The 19,510-nt window shown below is 43.0% G+C and overlaps 1 protein-coding gene across 1 annotated transcript in view; it reads right to left on the minus strand.

Annotated features, from left to right (window-relative positions):
* Utp6 (UTP6 small subunit processome component) overlaps positions 1-19,510 on the minus strand; it is a 30,616-nt gene that overhangs the window by 6,708 nt on the left and 4,398 nt on the right. Inside the window, 14 exon segments of the mRNA XM_036198054.1 lie at positions 201-267; positions 1,248-1,357; positions 1,510-1,590; positions 2,890-3,000; positions 3,002-3,070; positions 5,883-5,960; positions 6,317-6,396; positions 8,965-9,152; positions 10,977-11,058; positions 11,771-11,852; positions 13,903-13,980; positions 16,028-16,146; positions 17,145-17,208; positions 18,124-18,171. Of these exon segments, the coding sequence (XP_036053947.1) occupies positions 201-267; positions 1,248-1,357; positions 1,510-1,590; positions 2,890-3,000; positions 3,002-3,070; positions 5,883-5,960; positions 6,317-6,396; positions 8,965-9,152; positions 10,977-11,058; positions 11,771-11,852; positions 13,903-13,980; positions 16,028-16,146; positions 17,145-17,208; positions 18,124-18,171 (1,257 nt within the window).

A 19,510-nucleotide genomic window follows, 5' to 3' on the forward strand; every position in this document is an offset into this window, starting at 1 on the left:
CTATCAGGGAAGCTTCCTGTCCTCCAGATGTACACCTTCTCTTGGCTTAATTACCATTCTTAACGGCTCTATGGAAAAAGGCTGAACCTAGAGAGACCAGGAGTTTGTTCTCCACTCTAACTAAAGTTTTAAATGAAAGATGCTGCCCTGAGTAATAACCACAGAGCCTTGTTCCAGCAGGAAGGGCTCAGAATACTCACCTGCTCCTTTTCAAACTGTATCATTTTCCTGAAAAAATCAACTGAAAATGGACGGCTTTCCTGTAAACTAAAAAGTGGGTGAATATTAGTTCCCACAATGACAATTATAACTTATAATTTATATAATTTATAAACATGAATAACCAGGCTTTGCTTCCACAACAGGCAGTTTAACAGAGACTCAGCAGCAATCTCAGGCAAACTGGGCCTGATGAAGTGACTCCCATACCTCAACTTGGAGTGACTGACCCTTCACCACCCTTAAACAATTTCCCATACACATATTTGTTGTTGTTCATTTGTTTGTTTTGTTTTAATAACATGTTTCTCTATGTTGCCCTATTTGGTTTGTATGTGCTAGGCTCAAATGATCTCCTGACTTAGTCTCCTGGGGTTACTGGCATGTTGTACATATGAGGTTCCATACATCTATTTTAAATAACTGCTGCTTATGGAGATGCTTTCTTAAAGAGGAAGGAGACAGTCTAATGCTTAGCAATGGTATTGAAAACTGGGATTATAGTGTAACATCAACTATATAAGAAACAAGTACTAAAATGATGTAGTAGTCTAGAGATACAGCTCAGTGTACAGCCCTTGTCTAGGTGCAAGGGCCTGGGCTCAATCCCTACTGCCTTAAAAAGAAATGATTTGTGCTGGGCGGTGGTGACGCACGCCTTTAATACCAGCACTGGGAGGCAGAGTCAGGCGGATCTCTGTGAGTTCAAGATCAGCCTAGGCTACAGAGTTCCAGAAAAGGCACAAAGCTACACAGAGAAATCCTGTTTTGGAAAAAAAAAAAAAAAGACATGATTTGCTAACAGAGCTGCTTGTACTAGTGACACAATGACAGTCGTCAATGAGCTGACGTCATTTTCCCTGTGTGTAATGAATTGCTTTAACCGTGCAAACACACAAAGAGGAAGTTAAGTTTTGACAGTCCCTCTGATTACCACTGCAGACACTACTTGTAATCCACACAGGCTGGGTATGAAGGGCTGAGTGTGGGCAGGAAGACTAGAAACCACTGTGAGCACCAGGGAGTACCTTTTAAACACTGCTCTGGTCTTTTTGTAGCCACCGCTTCGATAAGCCCAATCCAGGTATTTCTCCTTCAGAGTTACTGAACCGGCACCTGTGACAGCTAAAATAGCTTTCTACAGATAAAAGAAAAGAAACAAAAACAAGCTGTGTAAAGGAACTCAGTGACGTCAAAACATGTTACCAAGACCCACCCCAAACCAGGAAGTGAAGACTAAGATATTGAACACCCACTCCCTGCACCGCAAGGTCAGAAGAGAGCCTGTACCTGAAAGATTGCTTCAGTGTCCTCCCGGCTGTCAGAACTTTCACTCCACTCTGCCCAAGAGATCCACAGGGGCAGGCAGACCTGCTCAAGAAACAACCAGACCTGTCAGAGCTGACTTTCTCATCACTGTGCTCTGAAAACTCATCACTAGGAAGAGCGTCATTGCAGCCCCCAGCAAGTCACCCAGGGCAACACTTGGATAATTTAGTCCAATTCTGAGGGGATGCTGACTACAGCCATGATCAGCAGTCACCGCTCAGGTAAGCAAGTGAAAAAAAGCCACATCCAGTCAGCCCCACAGCTACCCAGGTCACGAGTCTGTGGTCTGGGAGCTACTGTCTAAGAACTGATCTGGGGTGGCCTACCTGATCTTCACTGTGTAGAGAGGGGCAGACAGCAGAAAGCAGTAATGTACTTTGTTTCCCCTCTGCAGTCCATTTTCCCAGTCACTAAAGAAAAGATTTACTTAGGCAGTGGTGGTGCACACTTTTAATCCCAGCACTTGGGAGGCAGATCTCGGAGTTTGAGGCCAGCCTGGTCTACAGAGCTAGCTCTACAACAGCCAAGGCTACGCAAAGACATCCTGTCCTGAAAAGCCAAAAACAAGAAGGAAAAGAAAGATTTTCTACAATGTAAGTTTAAAACATTAACGTTTAGATTTTTGTAGTTTCAAGTTGAGTTTATGATCAGATGTGAGAATATTCTATTAGTATTTCTCATTTGTAAGACATTTAAACAGAATGAGAAATCTTACATGATTTGGTAAACTTACAAATACAGACTAGAAATAGAAGTAATTTCTCTTCAATCCTCAAACTATTACCATTTAACAACAATTATTCCAGGGTCTGCTCTCTTTAGACATTATATTATAAATGAGCTTTCACTGAAACCTTAGAAGGTTTCCAAAGAGAGGGCTGGAGATCCAGCTCAGGAGATAGAGTGCTGCTCAGCCTCTCGAAGCCCTGGCTTCAGTCCCCAGCACTAGATAAAGCAGACATGGGGAAGCGTGCCTGTAAGTCCCAGCAGTCAGGAGGTAGAAGCAGAAGAGTCAAAGTTCAAGGTTCTCCTTAGACCAGCCTGGGCTACATGAGACCCCGTCTTTTAAAAACAAAAAAACAAAACAAACAAACAAACCAGTTTTCCAAAAAGAGTAGAATATAAGGACTGAGAGTTGGCTCTGTGGTCAAGAACACTAGTGGTTACAAAGGACCCGGGTTCCAGTCCCAGCACCAACATGGAGGTTGCAACACCTCCTTGGGCACCAGGCACACACATGAGACACAGACATACATGCAGGCAAAACACTCATACACATAAAATAATAAAAATAAATAAATAGATAAAGAGAGTAAAATATGAAAGACATAATTCACAGACCTGGGGTTTGAGGTGTGCAAAGGCTTCTTCAAAATGCACAGCTACATCCGGGCTCTTTGACCCAATGAGCACCTGCAGCTTCATCTGCCACATTGTTGCAGAGTCCTTGAAACAATTCCGTCCCATCTTCTGCCACCTGCAAAGCCTCTTTAAAGAGGTCCTGGCGCAGCAATAAGTCAATCTAAGAAAGACAAAGTACACTGTAAAGCGCCACTGGAAAGCAAAATGGTATATATGAATAGAGGCATATAAAGACTATTTATGACAATAATCTCAACAGTCTTCCACTACACCTTTTCCATAGCTGCTAATGAGGCACAAAAGGCATCTGGAATTCCTCCTCCTTCCCCTGCTCCTACCCACAGGACTATCAGAAAATCAGAGAGCAGGGCTGAGGAGAGAGATGGCTCAGCAGGAAATGATGCCTGCTGGGCAACCCAGCCAGCTGAGTTCTCTTTTGGGATCCCACACTGAAAGGAAACCACCTCCCAAAAACACTCTCCTCACACACACATCATGACACATACATACTCAGAGTAATGATATTCCTTTCATCAGAAAAGGGATGAAAAACAGAGTCTTAGTAATTTAAGATAGAACTCACACCCAGTAGAGCACAATAAAGGCAGAAACAGTATCTGTAGATTCAGAAGGAAATACATGAATTGTTCAATGGACTTAACTGGTATAACTTTTTCAAAATGTAATTAGATACTATATAACAAGAATCATGGGGGGGGGGTTGGAAAGGTTAAGGTTCAGGGATTAAGAGCAGTAGCTGCTCTTCCAGAAGACCTGGGTTCAATTCTCAGTACCCACATTCGGCTCACAACAGTATGTATCCCAGTCTCGGGGATCCAACACCCTCTTCTGGCTTCCTAAGGCACCAGGTACACATGTGATGGGAAGATGTACATGCAGGTAAAACACTCACACACATAAAAATAGTCTTTCAAACAAATAAACAAAACAAAGAATCATGGAAGTGTTGAGTCTTAGATTTTACTTTAAAAAATAATGACCCCCAAAAAATATAAAGAAAACCTTTTCTGTTCAAAATACAAAACTTGTATCCACACTAGTTTATTATAGGGGGAAAAAAACTAGTATCAGTCTAATTTTACAAATTTGTGGGGAAAAAAAAAAATGAACAGCAGTTTCTAACTAGTTCCTTCAGCAAGTACATTTACTATGCATTGTTAAAGGCCAAATTTAATACTGAGCCAATCAGACATTCCTCCCTGCCCACAGAGCTTCCAAGCTCACGAGCTCTGTGGCACACAGAAAAGGAACCACCTGGTACAGGAGTGCAGGGCAGAAGGACCAGCACTGTGTATGGCAGGGACGAGGAAGGACTTCAGGAAAGAAAGCAGTCAAGCTAAGACAAGGAGAAACAGGAAGACAGGGAAACACAGAACCAGAAAAGTCAAGGCTCTCCAACCAGTTTGCCCTAGGGGCTGAAGACAGAGACAGCTTAGCATGAGAGGAAATTCATGTTTAGCAATGACTGGAGGGTGGGATGTCAACGAGAAGACTAACGTAGAAGATGTTTCTGGAAATATAAAGATCACGGTAAGAAGTTAGAATAAACTATTTTTTTAAAGTTTGAATAACTTTACCCAAAAGACTATGAGAAAATACAGAATAATCTTGTGATTTTAACATTTATTTGTGTGTTTAATTTACACATTTGTTTGTATGAGTGTACACATGTGCATTTTGATATAGGGGTGTGTGTGTGCGAGTATGCAAATAGAAGCCAAAGGTTGATTTGAGTGCTTTCCACAATGACTCTTTTTTTTTTTGCATGTATCTATGTGTGTGATGTGTATATATGTATGCACTCACATGTATGTGGTACATATGTACATGCTGATGCACATGCATAGTGTACTTGTACATATGGAGGTCCAAGGCTGATATCAGCTTCAACCATAGCTCTCCACCCCATTCACTAAGGCAGGGTCTCAACTAAACCCAGACCTCACCACACAGTTAATCTAACTAGCCAGGTTCCTCTGGGCATCCTGTCTTCCCCTTGAGCACACTAGAATTCCAGGTATGTACACAGGTGCTGGGGATCCAAACCCTGGTCCCGACACTTGTACAGCAAGCACATACCGGCCGAGTTGTCTCCCGGCCCTCCACTTTATGTTCTGAGATAGTGCTTCTCTGCACTGAAAAGATGAGCTCCAGGGAACCTGCCTGTCTCTGCCTCCCTAGCACTGGGGTCACAGCACCAACACTGCAGAGGTGAGAGGAGAAAAGAGAGCGGGGGGGGGGGGGGGGGGGGGGGGGGGGGGGAGACAGGAAGGAAGGGAGGGGAGGAGAGAGAGGAAGGAAGGAAAGGGGCTGAGGAGGAGAAGGTGGGAGGAAGGACAATGGAAGGGAGGCACCCAGGAAGGACGGGAAGCAGAGGGAAGGGAAAGAGAAAGGTAGAGGAGGAAGGGAGAGAAGCTGAATGGAAAGGTCAGAGAGAGAAGGGCTGGACAGAAGGTCCTGCAGTTAAGAGCACCGGTTATTCTTCCAGAGGACTCAGGTTCAATTCTCAGCACCCACACATTACAACCATCTGTAACTCCAGTTCCATGAGATCCAAAACCCTCTTCCAGCTTGCACATACATACATACATATATGCAGGAAAAACACTCAAACACATAAAATAAAAAAGAAATCCTTCCTCGGTTAGTGATGGTGCACTCAAGAGGCAGAGACAGGCGGATCTCTGAGTTCAGCCTGGTCTACAGAGGGAGTTCCAGGACAGCCAGGACTGCTACACAGAGAAACCTTGTCTCAAAAAACAAAACAAAAAGTCCTTTAAAAATGTGGGGAGGGGAGATGTGGAAGAGAAGAGACACAGAACAGAGTAAAGTAGAAAAGGGGGAGGGGATGCCAAGCAGGCTCACTCTGACTTTCCTGTTCTGGTGTCTTCGATGTTAAATCGGAATGAAGCATAGGTAACTGGCAATGAATGTGCTTCCTATGGCCTTACCCACTGCTTGTACTGGACTTCAGAAAGGAGCTTCAGTTCATGGGCCTTCCTGAACGCAAGCATGGTTCTTTCCAGCCTCTAAAATCAGAAACATCTGGGGTCATTAAACAGAATCTACGGGGGTCTCTGGCCACTGATCTGGGCAAAGTGCTCTTGCATGTTCCTGAGAATTCAGAGATGGGACTCAGTTCTGAATGGGGTGTCACTCATGATGAGATGAGCTATGCCCCTGCACTTGGCACAGCCCAATCAGCAGAAAGCCCTCCTATCCTATACCCAGGATAGAGCAAAACAGACAGGTCACCCACAGTGAAAATCAAGTTGCTAAGTCTGAAATTCTGGGAGCTGGCCCAGACCCCAAAAGAACTCTGTCCTTGTCTAGTAGACAGACACTTTCTAACCAACCACTGTAGCTATACAATGGAAATCCTTACCTGCCCTCTGAGGGGTACACTACTGGTCTTCTTAGAAAACCTTTCCAAGCAAAAGTTGATGTAACACTTCCACATGGCCTCTGGAAAAGTCAGATGACATCAATTAGCTCACCATCCTCTTAGTCTAAATATCTTCCTTTCAAAGGGAAATTGCTCTAGGAAAATGTCAATAGCTGAAGATGTCCCAGTGGTTCAGAGTACTTGCTGCTCTTCCAAAGGACCTGAGTTAGGACCCTAACATCCAAACTGGGTGGCTCACAACCGCCTGTAACTCCAGCTCCAAGGGATCAGACAACCTCTTTTGGCTTCTGTGGACACCAGCACAAGAGACATTATTCATTCACAGGGACCAACACACACACGCATAAAATAAAAATAACAAAAATAAATTGTTTTTGAAAACAAAGTTTAAGCCAGGCTCAGTAGCTCATTCCTTTAATCCCAGCACTCAGGAGGCATAGGCAGGTGGATCTGTGAGTTCCAGCCTGGTCTACAAAGCGAGTTCCAGGACAGCCAAGGATACACAGAGAAACCCTGTCTTGAACAGCTGACTAGTGCTAGTTGGAGCTCACTGACTCTGAACTGACAACCCGGGAACCTGCATGGGACCGAACTAGGCCCACTGAATATGGATGACAGTTGTGTGGCTTGATCTGTTTGTGGGATCCCTGGCAGCAGGACCAGGATTTATCCCAAGTGCATGACCTGGCTTTCTGAGCCCATTCCCTGTGGTGGGATACCTTGCTCAGCATTGATACAATGGAGAGGGGCTAGGCTCTCCTTCAACTTGGTATGCCAGACTTTGTTGACTACCATGGGAGGCCTTACCCACTCTGAGGAGTGGATGGGGGCAGAGTGGGAGGGAGGTGAGGAGGCAGGAGAAGGGAAGGGAGGGGGAACTGGGGTTGGTATGTAAAATGAAAAAAATTTTTAATAAATAAATATATTTAAATAAAAAAAAAAGAAACCCTGTCTTGAGAAACAAAAAATAAAAAACAAAAACAAACCGGGCGTTGGTGGCGCACGCCTTTAATCCCAGCACTGGGGAGGCAGAGGCAGGCGGATCTCTGTGGGTTTGAGGCCAGCCTGGTCTACAGAGTGAGATCCAGGAAAGGCGCAAAGCTACGCAGAGAAACCCTGTCTCGAAAAACAAAAAAAAAATCAAAAAAACAAAAACAAAAAGCAAAAGAAAAGTTTAAATTAACCTAGCTAAAAAAAACAACGCTACTCCCATTACAGAGAACCAAACATCAGATACTGGGAAAGCAACTGAGCAAGGACAAAAACTCAAAATGCTTGTCTAGGCTGGCTATCTCCACTGCCTTTATTTCCAATATTACTAAACAAGAATGTAATCTCTAAGGAAAGATGCAAGATGAAGCCCCATGTAATGATTCACACCTTTAATCCCAGCAGACAGATCTCGGTGAGTTTGAGGAGTTCTGGGCCAGCCAGGGCTACATAGTGAGACCCTGTCTCCCCAACCAAAACACACACACACACACACACACACACACACACACACACACACACACACAGAAAAAGAAAAAAAAAAGATACAGGATACTTAAACAATTATAATCTCTTGGGGTTTAGGGGTTGGCTTATTTGTTTTTTGTTTTTGAGACAGGGCTTCATGCAGCCTAGAGTGGCCTCAAACTCACTATCTAGCTAAGGATAACCCTGACGTTCAGATCTTCCTGCCGTCACCTCCAAGGTATGTTCTAAGTATACGCCAGCACTTGTAGTTTATTACAATGCTAGAGCTCAAACTCAGGGCTTCATGTGCTCTGTGAAAGCACTTTCCAAATGAGCTACACCCCATCCCTTCAGTTATACTAAGTATGGATGCCAGACAGATGAGCCTAAATACCATTATTGCTAAAGAAGTTCATGAAAACTCTAGCACACACCTATAATCCCAGCACACAGGAGGCAGAGGCAGGTGGGTCAGGAGTTCAAGGTCAGCCCGGGTTACATGAACTCTCACCATGAAAAACTAGAGTTTTTCATCATCTCAGAGGCATAAAGAGGCATATAGGGTTAAGAATATAGCTCAGGTGACTGGATGTTTGTCTAGCTTATGTGAGGCACAACACATACTGGTCCTGAAGTTCAAGGTCATCTTGGCTTATATGGTAGATTGGGGATAGCCTGGGATATATGAGATCTTGTCTCAAAAGAGAAAAGGGGGTGTAGAGAAGCTAGCAAGACAGCTCAACAGATAAAGGCTCTTGACACCAAGCCAGACAACCTCAGTCCACTTCCCAGGTAGGACCCACGTATCAGGAGAGAACCCACTCTAATGAGTTGTCCTCTGACTATCAAATGTATGCTGTGGCATGCACACACACACACACACACACACACACACACACACACACACAAAATAAATAAATACATGTAATTATTTTTTTAATTTAAGGAAAGAAAAAGAAAGCCAGGCACACTGTAAACTCCTCTACTGAGATTTTCTTCCGTTTTTTCTCTTCTGGTGGGGACAGAACTCAGGGCACATGCTTGCTGGGTAAGTACTCCACCACTGAGCTATATCCCTCTATAGGGAGACTGCCCATACCAACTTCAGTGTTGACAATGAGAGTGTCAGTTTCACATTCTCGGACTCTTCCACCACAAGACAGACTCACCCGTAGGCAGGGTCTTCACTGCCTCTTCGTACACTGCACAGCAACGCTCCTCCCTCCGGCCCACTTCCACTGCTTTGGCTTGTTTCGATACAGGCTGCTGCTCTTCAACTGGTTGGGACTGGATCTCTAATTCTCGCCGTGCCACATAATCCCAAGTGAATGGGTCATCGGTGTGCAGAGCTTGAAGGCTGAAAATGACAGCTCACTGGCACCTGTCCCACGATAAGCAACTAATTCCAGAATAACAAAGTTCTGATGGCCTACTATAAAGGACATGGGATACCCTTTCACAGATGCACTACCACAAGAGTATTTCCTGATAGGCTTTCCAGAATAGCATAACGTATAGACTTATCAATAGAACAGAGTTGTTATATAGCAATTAGATTTCAGAATGTTTCAGGCATAATTTATAAAAGTTAACTTTTAGCTGGACATGGTGGCACAAGCCTATATTCCCAGCATTCAGAAGCCTGAGGCACAATGATTCCCACAAATTCAAGGCCAGCCTGGGCTACATAGTGAGTTCCAGACCCTGCTTTAAATAAATAAATAAACAGTAACAGAACCCTAACAAATATTAACTTTAAAATTATAATAGCTTGGGGGCTGAAGAGATGGCTCAGTGGTTAAGAGCACCAGCTGCTCTTCTAGAGGTCCTGAGTTCAATTCCCAGCCTGTATGTAGCAGCTTACAAGCATCTATAATTGTAGTCCTCATGAATTCTTATGCCTTCTTCTGGTGTGTAGATGTACACACAGACAAAACACCCATACACATAAATTAACAAATCTTTTAAAAAAATTATAATAGCTCAAGTTGGGTAGTGGTGGTGCACACCATTAATTCCAGCACCTGGAAGGCAGAGGTAGGTGGATCTCTTTGAGTTTGAGGCCAGCCTGGTCTATAAAGCTAGTTCCAGAAGAGCCAGGAGTACAAAAAGAAAAAAAAAAATTTATGATAGTTCTCCAAATCAGATCCTTAGTTACCTGCGGCCATAGAAGCCTAGAAAGCCTGGGCTCTTAAATTCTTCAAACAGAGGCAGAGAAAAAGCACAGCCTAATCCTCTACCAAAACCCTGAAGACATCCAAAGAACAAACTGCTGCATGTTCTAGCTTATCTCCCATGACCCCAGAAATGGAACCTAAGAATGGAAGTGCCTAATGTAAGCACTATCAATGGTCTGAATGAGAAACATTCCTCTCAAAGGCCCATGGATTTGAATACATGGTCTCTAGTTTGAAGCGCTGTTTAGAGAAGTTATGGAATCTTAAGAAAGTACAGCTTGTGGGAGAAAGGATATCACTGAGGGCAGGATATGTGGGTTTATAGCTATATTCCACATGCACTCACTCTGCTTCCTGTGTGCAGGTAAAGATGTGATCAGCCAGCTTCCTACTCATATCAGCATGCCATGTATTGCCCACCATTATGGACTCCAGCCCTCTGGAACCATAAGCTAAAATAAACTCTTTCTTCTGTAAGTTGTTTTTGGTCATGGCATTTCATTACAGCACAAAAAAATTAACTAATACATGCAAAATAATTTTTGTTTGTTTGTTTGTTTCGAGACAGAGTTTTTCTGTGTAGTTTTGGTGCCTGTCCTGGATCTCACTCTGTAGACCAGGCTGGCTTCGAACTAACAGAGATCCACCTGGCCCTGCCTCCCAAGTGCTGGGCAACTAATTCTTAAATAGTAGAACCAGACACTGCAGCTTCAATTATCAACAGCACTAAGCTATAATGAGTTATGAATACAACTCTGATTTTGCAGAAAAGAATGTGTATTTTTTGGTGGGGTGGGGTGAGACAGGGTTTCTCTGTGTAACAGCCCTGGCTGTCCTGAAACTCACTCTGTAGACTAGGCTGGCCTGAACTCAGAGACCCGCCTGCCCCTGTCTCCTGAGTGCTGGGACTAAAGGTGTGTGTTCTTCTTCACCTCTCCCCAGCCTCAAGTCTTATTATCACAAGACAGAAATAGACGTGTCTGCCTTACCACTGTCTTACTTACTCATCATAAATTTCTTTTTGTAGATCCTTGGCAAAATCAAACAGTTGTGCAATTGAAAGAAGTGATACATGAAATTCTGCACCTAAAATTTGAAAAAAACCAAGGGAAGTTTGCTGGTAGCTAAATTGTAAAGACAGACTTTACTCTAAAAGCACTGTTTTCTTTATGTGTTAGAGTTAGTCTTTGGGAGTTGTTGTCTTTTGCTCTGAGACAGGGTTTTACTACATAGCCATGACTGGCCTCTACTCCTCCCTGAGCTCTAATGGTGGGGATCAAACCTAGGGTCTTGTGCATGCTAGTCAAGAACTCTATCACTGAGGTACAAGCCCCACCACAGACGGGCCTCCAACTCAGCAGGTGTTAGGTAGCACCATATCAAGCTTTGTTTTTGTTTTCCTGGTGCTGAGTTGAACCATGACCTCATGTATGATGTACCACTGAGCTATGCCCATAGTTAGCCTTCTTGTGGTGACTTTACTATTTTAAATGGGACAGAGAGGAAATATCACCCTATATCCCTACCACATAAACAAAGACATTATTAATGTTTTGAAATATTTCTAACTACTTTAAGTCTCATAAACTTAAGGGCATAAGACAAAGATTAAATCATCTACTCCTTTTTAACTCCCCCAAATCAGCGGACTACTCAACAAAACCTTACTGAAATGCCCAATGACAGCTCAGAAGGAAGCTTTTTCTGAAGGATACAGTACATTTTACCTACAAGCTAACAGTCCTTCTCATCACAAAGAGAATGCCTACCAAAAAAAATATATCCAGAGGATTCTTACCTTTAATCTTGCTTATAGAATTTTTGTAAATGATCCGTGCCAATTCACCCTTAAGGATTTCTTCAGGATGATCAAAATTCCCCTACAAAGTGTTACATCAACCACAATTGAAAAGACAGTACCAGGAAGTACAAACAAACAAACCCACCAGGATGGAAATTAACTATCCTAGACTACCAGTGCCATAGAAACTCTGACAAATCACAGTTCCAAGGCCAGTTCCTTCACTTGTAAAGTGTGCAGCTTACACATCACTAATCATCCAACTGTTTCTCTCAGGCTCCTAGAGCCTTGTGATCTTAGCCTCACTCTCCATTTAGACCAGAACAGACAGGGTTACACATGCTTTGACTATCCTTCTGTAGAGTATTTTATTTGAATAAAAAAAGTTCTGAGGGCTGGGGAAATGGATCAGTTTTCATAAGGTGCTTGCCACACAAGTGTAAAAACCCAAATTTGTATCCCCAGTACTCATGCAAAAAGTACTCAAGGCATACACCTGAAATCCTAGTGCCAAGAAGGAAGAGACAGGGATCAATGGGGCCTACTGGCCAGCCAGTCTGATTAAGTCAGTGAGTTCCACATTCAGAGACTCTATCTCAAAAAAGAAGGTGGAAAGGACCAGTGAGATGGGTCAACAGGCAAAGGCACTTGCCACAAACCCTTATGACAATTCAGTCCCTGGGACACACGAGGTAAAGGGAGAAAACCAACTCCTACAAGTTGTCTTCTGCCCACCACACACATACTATGGTAACTGTGTCCGCCCCCAACACACACAGTGCATAAAAGTGTCTTACGGCTAAGCATAGCTTTAATCCTAGCACTCAGGAGGCAGGGGCAAGAGGGTCCCAGCCTGGTCAACATAAAAGAGATCTAGGCAAGGCAGAGGCACATAATGAGACCCCGTCTCAAAAACAATTAAACAAATGGAAAATAATTGTTTTTTAATTTTAATAAGGGCCAGTGAGATGGTTTCATGAGTAAAGATCCTACTAACGAGTCTAATGACCTGAGCTGGATCTCTGAGATAAATAATGAAAGGAGAGAACCAACTCCTCTAAGTCATCTCTGACCTCCTCAGGAGCACTGTGGACAAATAAATAAATGTAGTTGAAAAAGTAAATAAGGGCTGATGAGACGGCTCCGTGAGTAAAGGTGCCTGCTGCCAACCTGACCCACCTGAGATGGATTCCCAGGGCCCACTTGATGGAGGACAGAACCAACTCCTGTAAGTTGTCTTCTGACCTCCACATACTTGTCATGACACGTGCTCCCCGCAAAACAGTATTTTCCAATGTAATTAAAAGTAAAATAATGCGGTGGAGAAGCCGTTGAGAGACGCACATCAATCTTTACTACCGCGTACATGGACATACACGTGCCCTCTTGTACTCCCTCACACACAAACACATAAGCGTATACCACACATACATACCCCACCTACACACAAAGTTCTGAGCTGGAAATACAGTAACAGTACAGCAAATTCCTTTGTCTGTTTCTGTTTTGTTTTATATTCTGAAAACAGGGTCTTGCTATGTAGCCCAAGATGGCCTGGAACTCATACTCCTCCAGGCTCAGATTCACAAATACTAAGATTACAGGTATGTCCCATAATACCAGTTCTAACATTCAAAGATTTTTCTTTAAAGTTATTCTGTCACATTTCAAATTATATAAAAAGGAAAAGATGGGTTGGGGATTTAGCTCAGTGGTAGAGCGCGTGCCTTCCTGGGTTTGGTCCTTAGCTCCAGGGGAAAAAAAAAAAAAAAGGAAAAGAGCCTGAGAAGGTAGAGCACACCTGTAATCTCATCTCTTAGAAGGCTGAGGCAGGAGGATCAAATCAAGAGTTCCAGGTTTGAGCCAACAAGATGGCTCAGTGGAAAAAAGGATTCATGTGGTAGAAAGAGGAAACCAACACCCTCAAGCTGTCCTCTGACCTCCACACAAGCACCATGATATAAACACACACACACACGTAATTCTAAAAATTAAAATAAATTACAAATTCATCTGTAAATGGAAAATGTGACATTAAATTGGAAAGAAAAATATATACCTCAAAGATTCTTCCTTTATTTGTAAGCAGGCTCAAAAGACTAACACTTGATAGTACATTAGGCTCTTACCATATCCATGGCAGCTTTTTCAAATTCCTGCTTTTCCTTTCTCAGTTTCTCAGCATGCATCAGCTCCATCCTAAAGTACTACAAAAAGGAAATAATGACCTAGAAGCCCTTAGAGATGCTTTTTAAATTAAAAATATTCAAGATGACTTCATTAGTATCAGATATAGAAAAATGGAGGACCATATTTTACGTTGGGATGAAACCAGCTGATATTGACAATGTATAATGGAAGAGATTATTTTAAGAGATCATTTGACGTGTAATCTAAGTATATGAGTCAAAAGACTTAATGGAAGTTTCTACAAGTATTTCATTTCATCTTATCCATATATAGTAAAAAGTATCCACAAAGGCTAAGTGGGTAACAGATTTCTATCCCACTTAGCAACAAAGCAGAGCCATATGAGAGTATGTTTACTAAACGGAAACTGTCATTTCTTCAGGGTGGTAGTTTGAATGAGAAAGGCCCCCACAGGTTCATGCATTTGAATGCTTGCTCCACAGTTGGTAGAACTGTTTGGGAAGGATTAGGAGGCCTGTCCTTGTTAGAGTAGGTGTGTACTTTGTTAGGGTGGGTGAGCTTTGAGGTTTCAAAATCATACATCAGTCCCAATTAGCTGTCTCTCTGCATCACACTTGTAGATCAGATGTAAGCTCTCAGATACTGCTCCAGCACCACGCATGCCTGCCTGTTGCCATGCTCCCTGCAATGATGGTCGTGGACTTTAACCTTCTGGAACCATGAATCCCTAAACTAAATGTTTTCTTTTATAAATTCCTTTGGTCATGGTATTTTATCAGGACAATAAAAAAGTAACTGCAGGGTGCAGGGGCTCACGCCTTTGATCCCAGCACTTGAGAGACAGAGGGAGATGAATCTCTGTGAATTGAAGGATAGCCTGGTCTATGTAGTGAGTTCCAGGATGACCTGGGTTCTGTAGAGACCCTACCTCGGAGAGGGAAGAGAAAAGAGAGGGGAAAGAGAAAGTAGTCATATTTGGGTTTAGAGTACTTGTTACAGAGGACCCAGCTTTGATCCTCAGCACCCACATGGCTGCTCACAACAGTCTCCAACTCCAGTTGCAGGGTATCTGATGCTGTATTCTGGTTTCCTCAAACACCACACATGCAAGTGGCACCCATACTTATATGCAGGAAAAACACTCATACACATAAAATAAAATAGCAGAGCATGGTGGCACATACTTTTAATTCTAGCATTTGGAAGTCAGAAGCAGGCTGATCTCTCTGAGTTTGAGACAAGCCTGGTCTACACAGAGAGTTCCAGGGCAGCCAGGGCTACATATCTAGACTTTTTTTTTTTTTTTTTTGGTTTTTCAAGACAGGATTTCTCTGTAGCTTTGGAGCTTGTCCTGGACTAGCTCTGTAGACCAGGCTGGCCTCAAACTCAGAGATGCATTTGCCTCTGCCTCCCGAGTCCTGGGATTACAGGCATATGCCACCACTGCCCAGCAGACTACTTCAAAAAAAAGAAAAATAACTAAGAAATTTTAATGTTACTCTACTTATTTTGGTCTTTTAAAATTTAATTGCATTTTTTGTGTATGGGTGTTTTGCCTACACGTATCTCTGTGCACCACCTGGTGCTTTTGGAGGTAAGGAGAGCCAGATCTCCTGGAGTTACAGATGATTGTGAGCCAACAGATGGTGGCGGGAATTGAACCTAGATCCTCTGCAAAAGCAGCCAGTGCTGGTATCTGCTGATCTCTCCAGCTCCTCTACTTTGTTTTTAAAAGTTGCAACAAAATGATGCTGCAGAAATGGCCCAGTGGTTAAGAGCACTTGCCATTCTGCCAGAGGACCCAGGTTCTATTCCCAGCATCCACACGCAGCTCACAATTGTCTGTGATTCCAAGATCTCTCTCACACAGACATCCATGCAGGAAAAACACCAATGTACATAAAATAAAAGTAAACTATTTTTGTTTTAAAGTAGCAACAAGATTTTCACAAAACACAATTACCATGAGGGGAAAAAAAAGGAAACAGAAGCAGAGGAGGAATAATTACATTTTACACAGTATTTGCTATGTTTCACAGAGCTATCTCCCTCTCTAAGAGTCATAGAGATGTCTCTCTCATCCTATCTGCCCAAATTACTCACTTCTTGATAGACTTTTGGACACTCAGGATGAAATCGTAGAGCCCGGAGAAATAACTGTCTGGCACTTTCTGAAGACAAGCGATCTTCCATTTCCCATTTGGCTGCCATAATCCACAAAGCTATAGAAAGAAAAAAAATCAGACTTTATTTCTGCAAATTAATCAATACTCCAATTTTAATACTTAATGGGTTATTTATTAATCTGTCTAAAGCTAGAAAAAGGGCTGGCAAGCTAGTTCATCAGGAAAGATGCTTGTCATCAATCTAATGACCTGAGTTGGATCCCCAGAACCCACATAGTGGAGAAAAAGAAAGAGTTCCCACAAATTTTCCCCTAAACTCTACATAATGTGCCAAGGCATGTACATGCCCATATATATAACTGGGCATGGATCTTTCCAGAATCTCCTGCACCCACAGGTTACCAAAGCAGTTCCCCTACCCACTCATGCAGTTCCTCCAGAAACCTCAACTTAGGAATCACACTGACTTTTAGTCCTGCAAATTGCTAAGATCACTTGAGTGTTGTGTCACATAAATCTTTGGTTGGACCTAATACCGTGAGAACGATTACTAGAGCACCTCTGCTAGACAAGAGGATGCCCTTACTCACCACTCACACATGATTCCCGAATAAAACCCGACTACAGGCCAGGCGGTGGTGGCACACGCCTTTAAGCCAAGGCAGGTGGATCTCTGTGAGTTCAAGGCTAGCCTAGTCTACAGAGTAAGTTCTAAGGACAGCCAGGGCTACAAAGAGAAACCTCATCTTGGGAAAATAAAAAAATGAGTACACACTTTGTGCCAGCGACCTTATAAATCTATGTTAATATTTTATCCTTCTAACTTTTCGAATCGCTCAGAATCTACTGCCTCCAAATAAAATGTGTTCCACGGAACTACCAGCTAAAAAGATACACCATCCTTCCTGTCCACAACTGCAACAGCTGGCCCAGCAACAAGATGGGCAAAGCAAGCGGGATAAACTCAGACACAGCAACTGTCTGAGCTAGAGCCCGCCGAACGATTTTCCAGCTTCATCAAACACAGTAAATTCCAAAATGGCCTGAGTTTGAAATAAAATGTAGAAAAAGAACTGTTGAAGATTTTGACATACCTGGTTTGTTTGAGTGAATGGCAAGCATGGCAGAGAATATCTTGCTAAGATGAGCTTTGGTACCCTGTAGAACAAGAGAAAAACACTTTACTTCCTGCACAGAGAAATCACTGCTCTTCATCTGTTAGCCATATATATTTCTTTTCTTGTTTGTTTTTTGTTTTTCGAGACAGGGTTTCTCTGTGTAGCTTTGCATCTTTCCTGGATCTCCCTCGTTAGACCAGGCTGGCCTCGAACTCACAAAGATCTGCCTGCCTCTGCTTCCCGAGTGCTGGGATTAAAGACATGCGCCACCACCGCCTGGCGTATATATTTCTTACTAACTATAAATCCAATGGGAAGGCCAGGAGTAGTGGCTCACACCTTAAACTCAGAGCTCGGGAGGCAGAGGCAGATGGATCATTTCGAGTTCAAGGTCAGTCAGGCCAGCTAGGGCTACATAGTGAGGTGCGCGCGCGCGCGCGCGCACACACACACACACACACACACACACACACACACGCACACACACACACACACACGCACACACGCACATACACTCAATGAAAAACACTAAACACAACTTTCTAGCACTAATTTTTGTTTTGTCTTGGTTTGGTTTTTGGTTTTCCAGACAGGGTTTCTCTGTGTAGCAGCTCTGGCTCTCCCAGAACTCACTTTGTAGACCAGACTGGACTTCAATTCAGAGATTCACTTGCCTCTGCCTCCCGGGTACTAGGATTAAAGGTGTGCACTACCACCGCCCAGCATTAATTTTTTTTCTTAACTGAACAAATATGTATAAAAATGATTTTCTTTTCAACTGAGTTAGAGTCAACTGACTTAGAATCATTTGTATGGTCAGATACACAAATGTGAGGCTGAGGCTCAGCTCCTGCTTCCCTGGGTTCTTTCTCCAATTGTTAAGCTTATACCTTGAATGAAGCTTAAGAGGCAAACTGCAGAGAGGGAAGAAGCAGCTACACATGGCTTTACTTACCCATTTCTTACAAAAAACTATATAGGATAGCCAAAGTTGAACATCATCCTGCAAGAAAAGCATAGGACAAGAAGCTTGAATTTGATCTTTACATTGTATTAATTCACTTCGTTGAAAGAGGCAAATTTCAAAAGATCCAATGTGCCACACATTCTTCATCTATGAGGCTCTTCCTCAATGAAGCCTGGGACCTCTTAAACATGAGAATTCAATCTAACTCTCCACTCCCACCTACCATGTTCCAAGACAAAAATCTACACTTATCTAATTTGTCCAGGAAAAGTCTAAAAACTCCTCAAACCAGGTAAAGAAACTCAAACTTTATATTCTCAGAAATATAAAGCACTTCTCATATATACATAGCAGTCCCCATCAAAATCTGACCATCAACTCATCGAGGTACCACCCACCTCCAAGCCATCATCCAACCATCTCCCTGGTGATTTTCTTAACTGTCTTCTCTCTGACAGTGTTTCATGTATCCCAAGCTAGGACAGACCTTCTTTTTCACAAATACAATACCTGGCATAGTAGCTAGTAATACGTAAGTAGGGATGAACTAAGAGTCAACTAGTCAACAAAACCACTGAGGTCAACTGTCAAAACAGAGAATAACCTTGAACTTCTGATCGTACTGCCTCCACCTTAACTCTGGTTTTACAGGCTTGTACTATCACACCACATTTATGAGGTGCTAGGGACTAAACCCAGGCTACACAAGCCTCCACCCCTCTTTTTGTTTTTGAGACAGGGTCTCACTGTGCAGCTCTCTGGCTGTCCTGGATCTCACTCTGCAGACCAAGCTGGCCTCGAACTCACAGAGATCCACCTGCCTCTGCATCCAAGTTCTAATTAAAGGTGTGAGACACCACCACCAACTGGTACACACTTTTAATCCCAGCACTCAAGAGGCAGAGGCAGGCAGATCTCTGAATTCAAGACCACCCTGGTCTACAGAGTGAGTTCCAGGACAGCCAGGACTACACAGAGAAACCCTACCTAAAAAAAAAAAAAAAAAAACACCCAAAAGCACCACCATACACAGCTCTCTTTTGATTGTCTTTTCTTTTTTTGCAAGACAGGGTTTCTCTATATAACAGCCGTCCTGGAACTCACTTTGTAGACCAGGCTGACCTCCAACTCAGAGATCCACCTGCTTCTGCCTCCTGGGTGCTGGGATTAAAGGCGTGCACCACCACCGCCTGACCCTTTTGATTTTTCTAATCCCTAATAATGTATTAAATACAGTGTTCAGTGTCATCCTCACAGAATAACAATAAAGTGTAAGATGAACTTTCTTAATGGTTTATGTGGCTCAAAACCTGTTTCAAGCAATGGCACCATCATGCAAATCAACACTGAGAACTGAAGAGGAACAGAGGACACG

This window comes from Onychomys torridus, chromosome 8 (genome assembly GCF_903995425.1).
Source record: "Onychomys torridus chromosome 8, mOncTor1.1, whole genome shotgun sequence".
Lineage (NCBI taxonomy): Eukaryota > Metazoa > Chordata > Mammalia > Rodentia > Cricetidae > Onychomys > Onychomys torridus.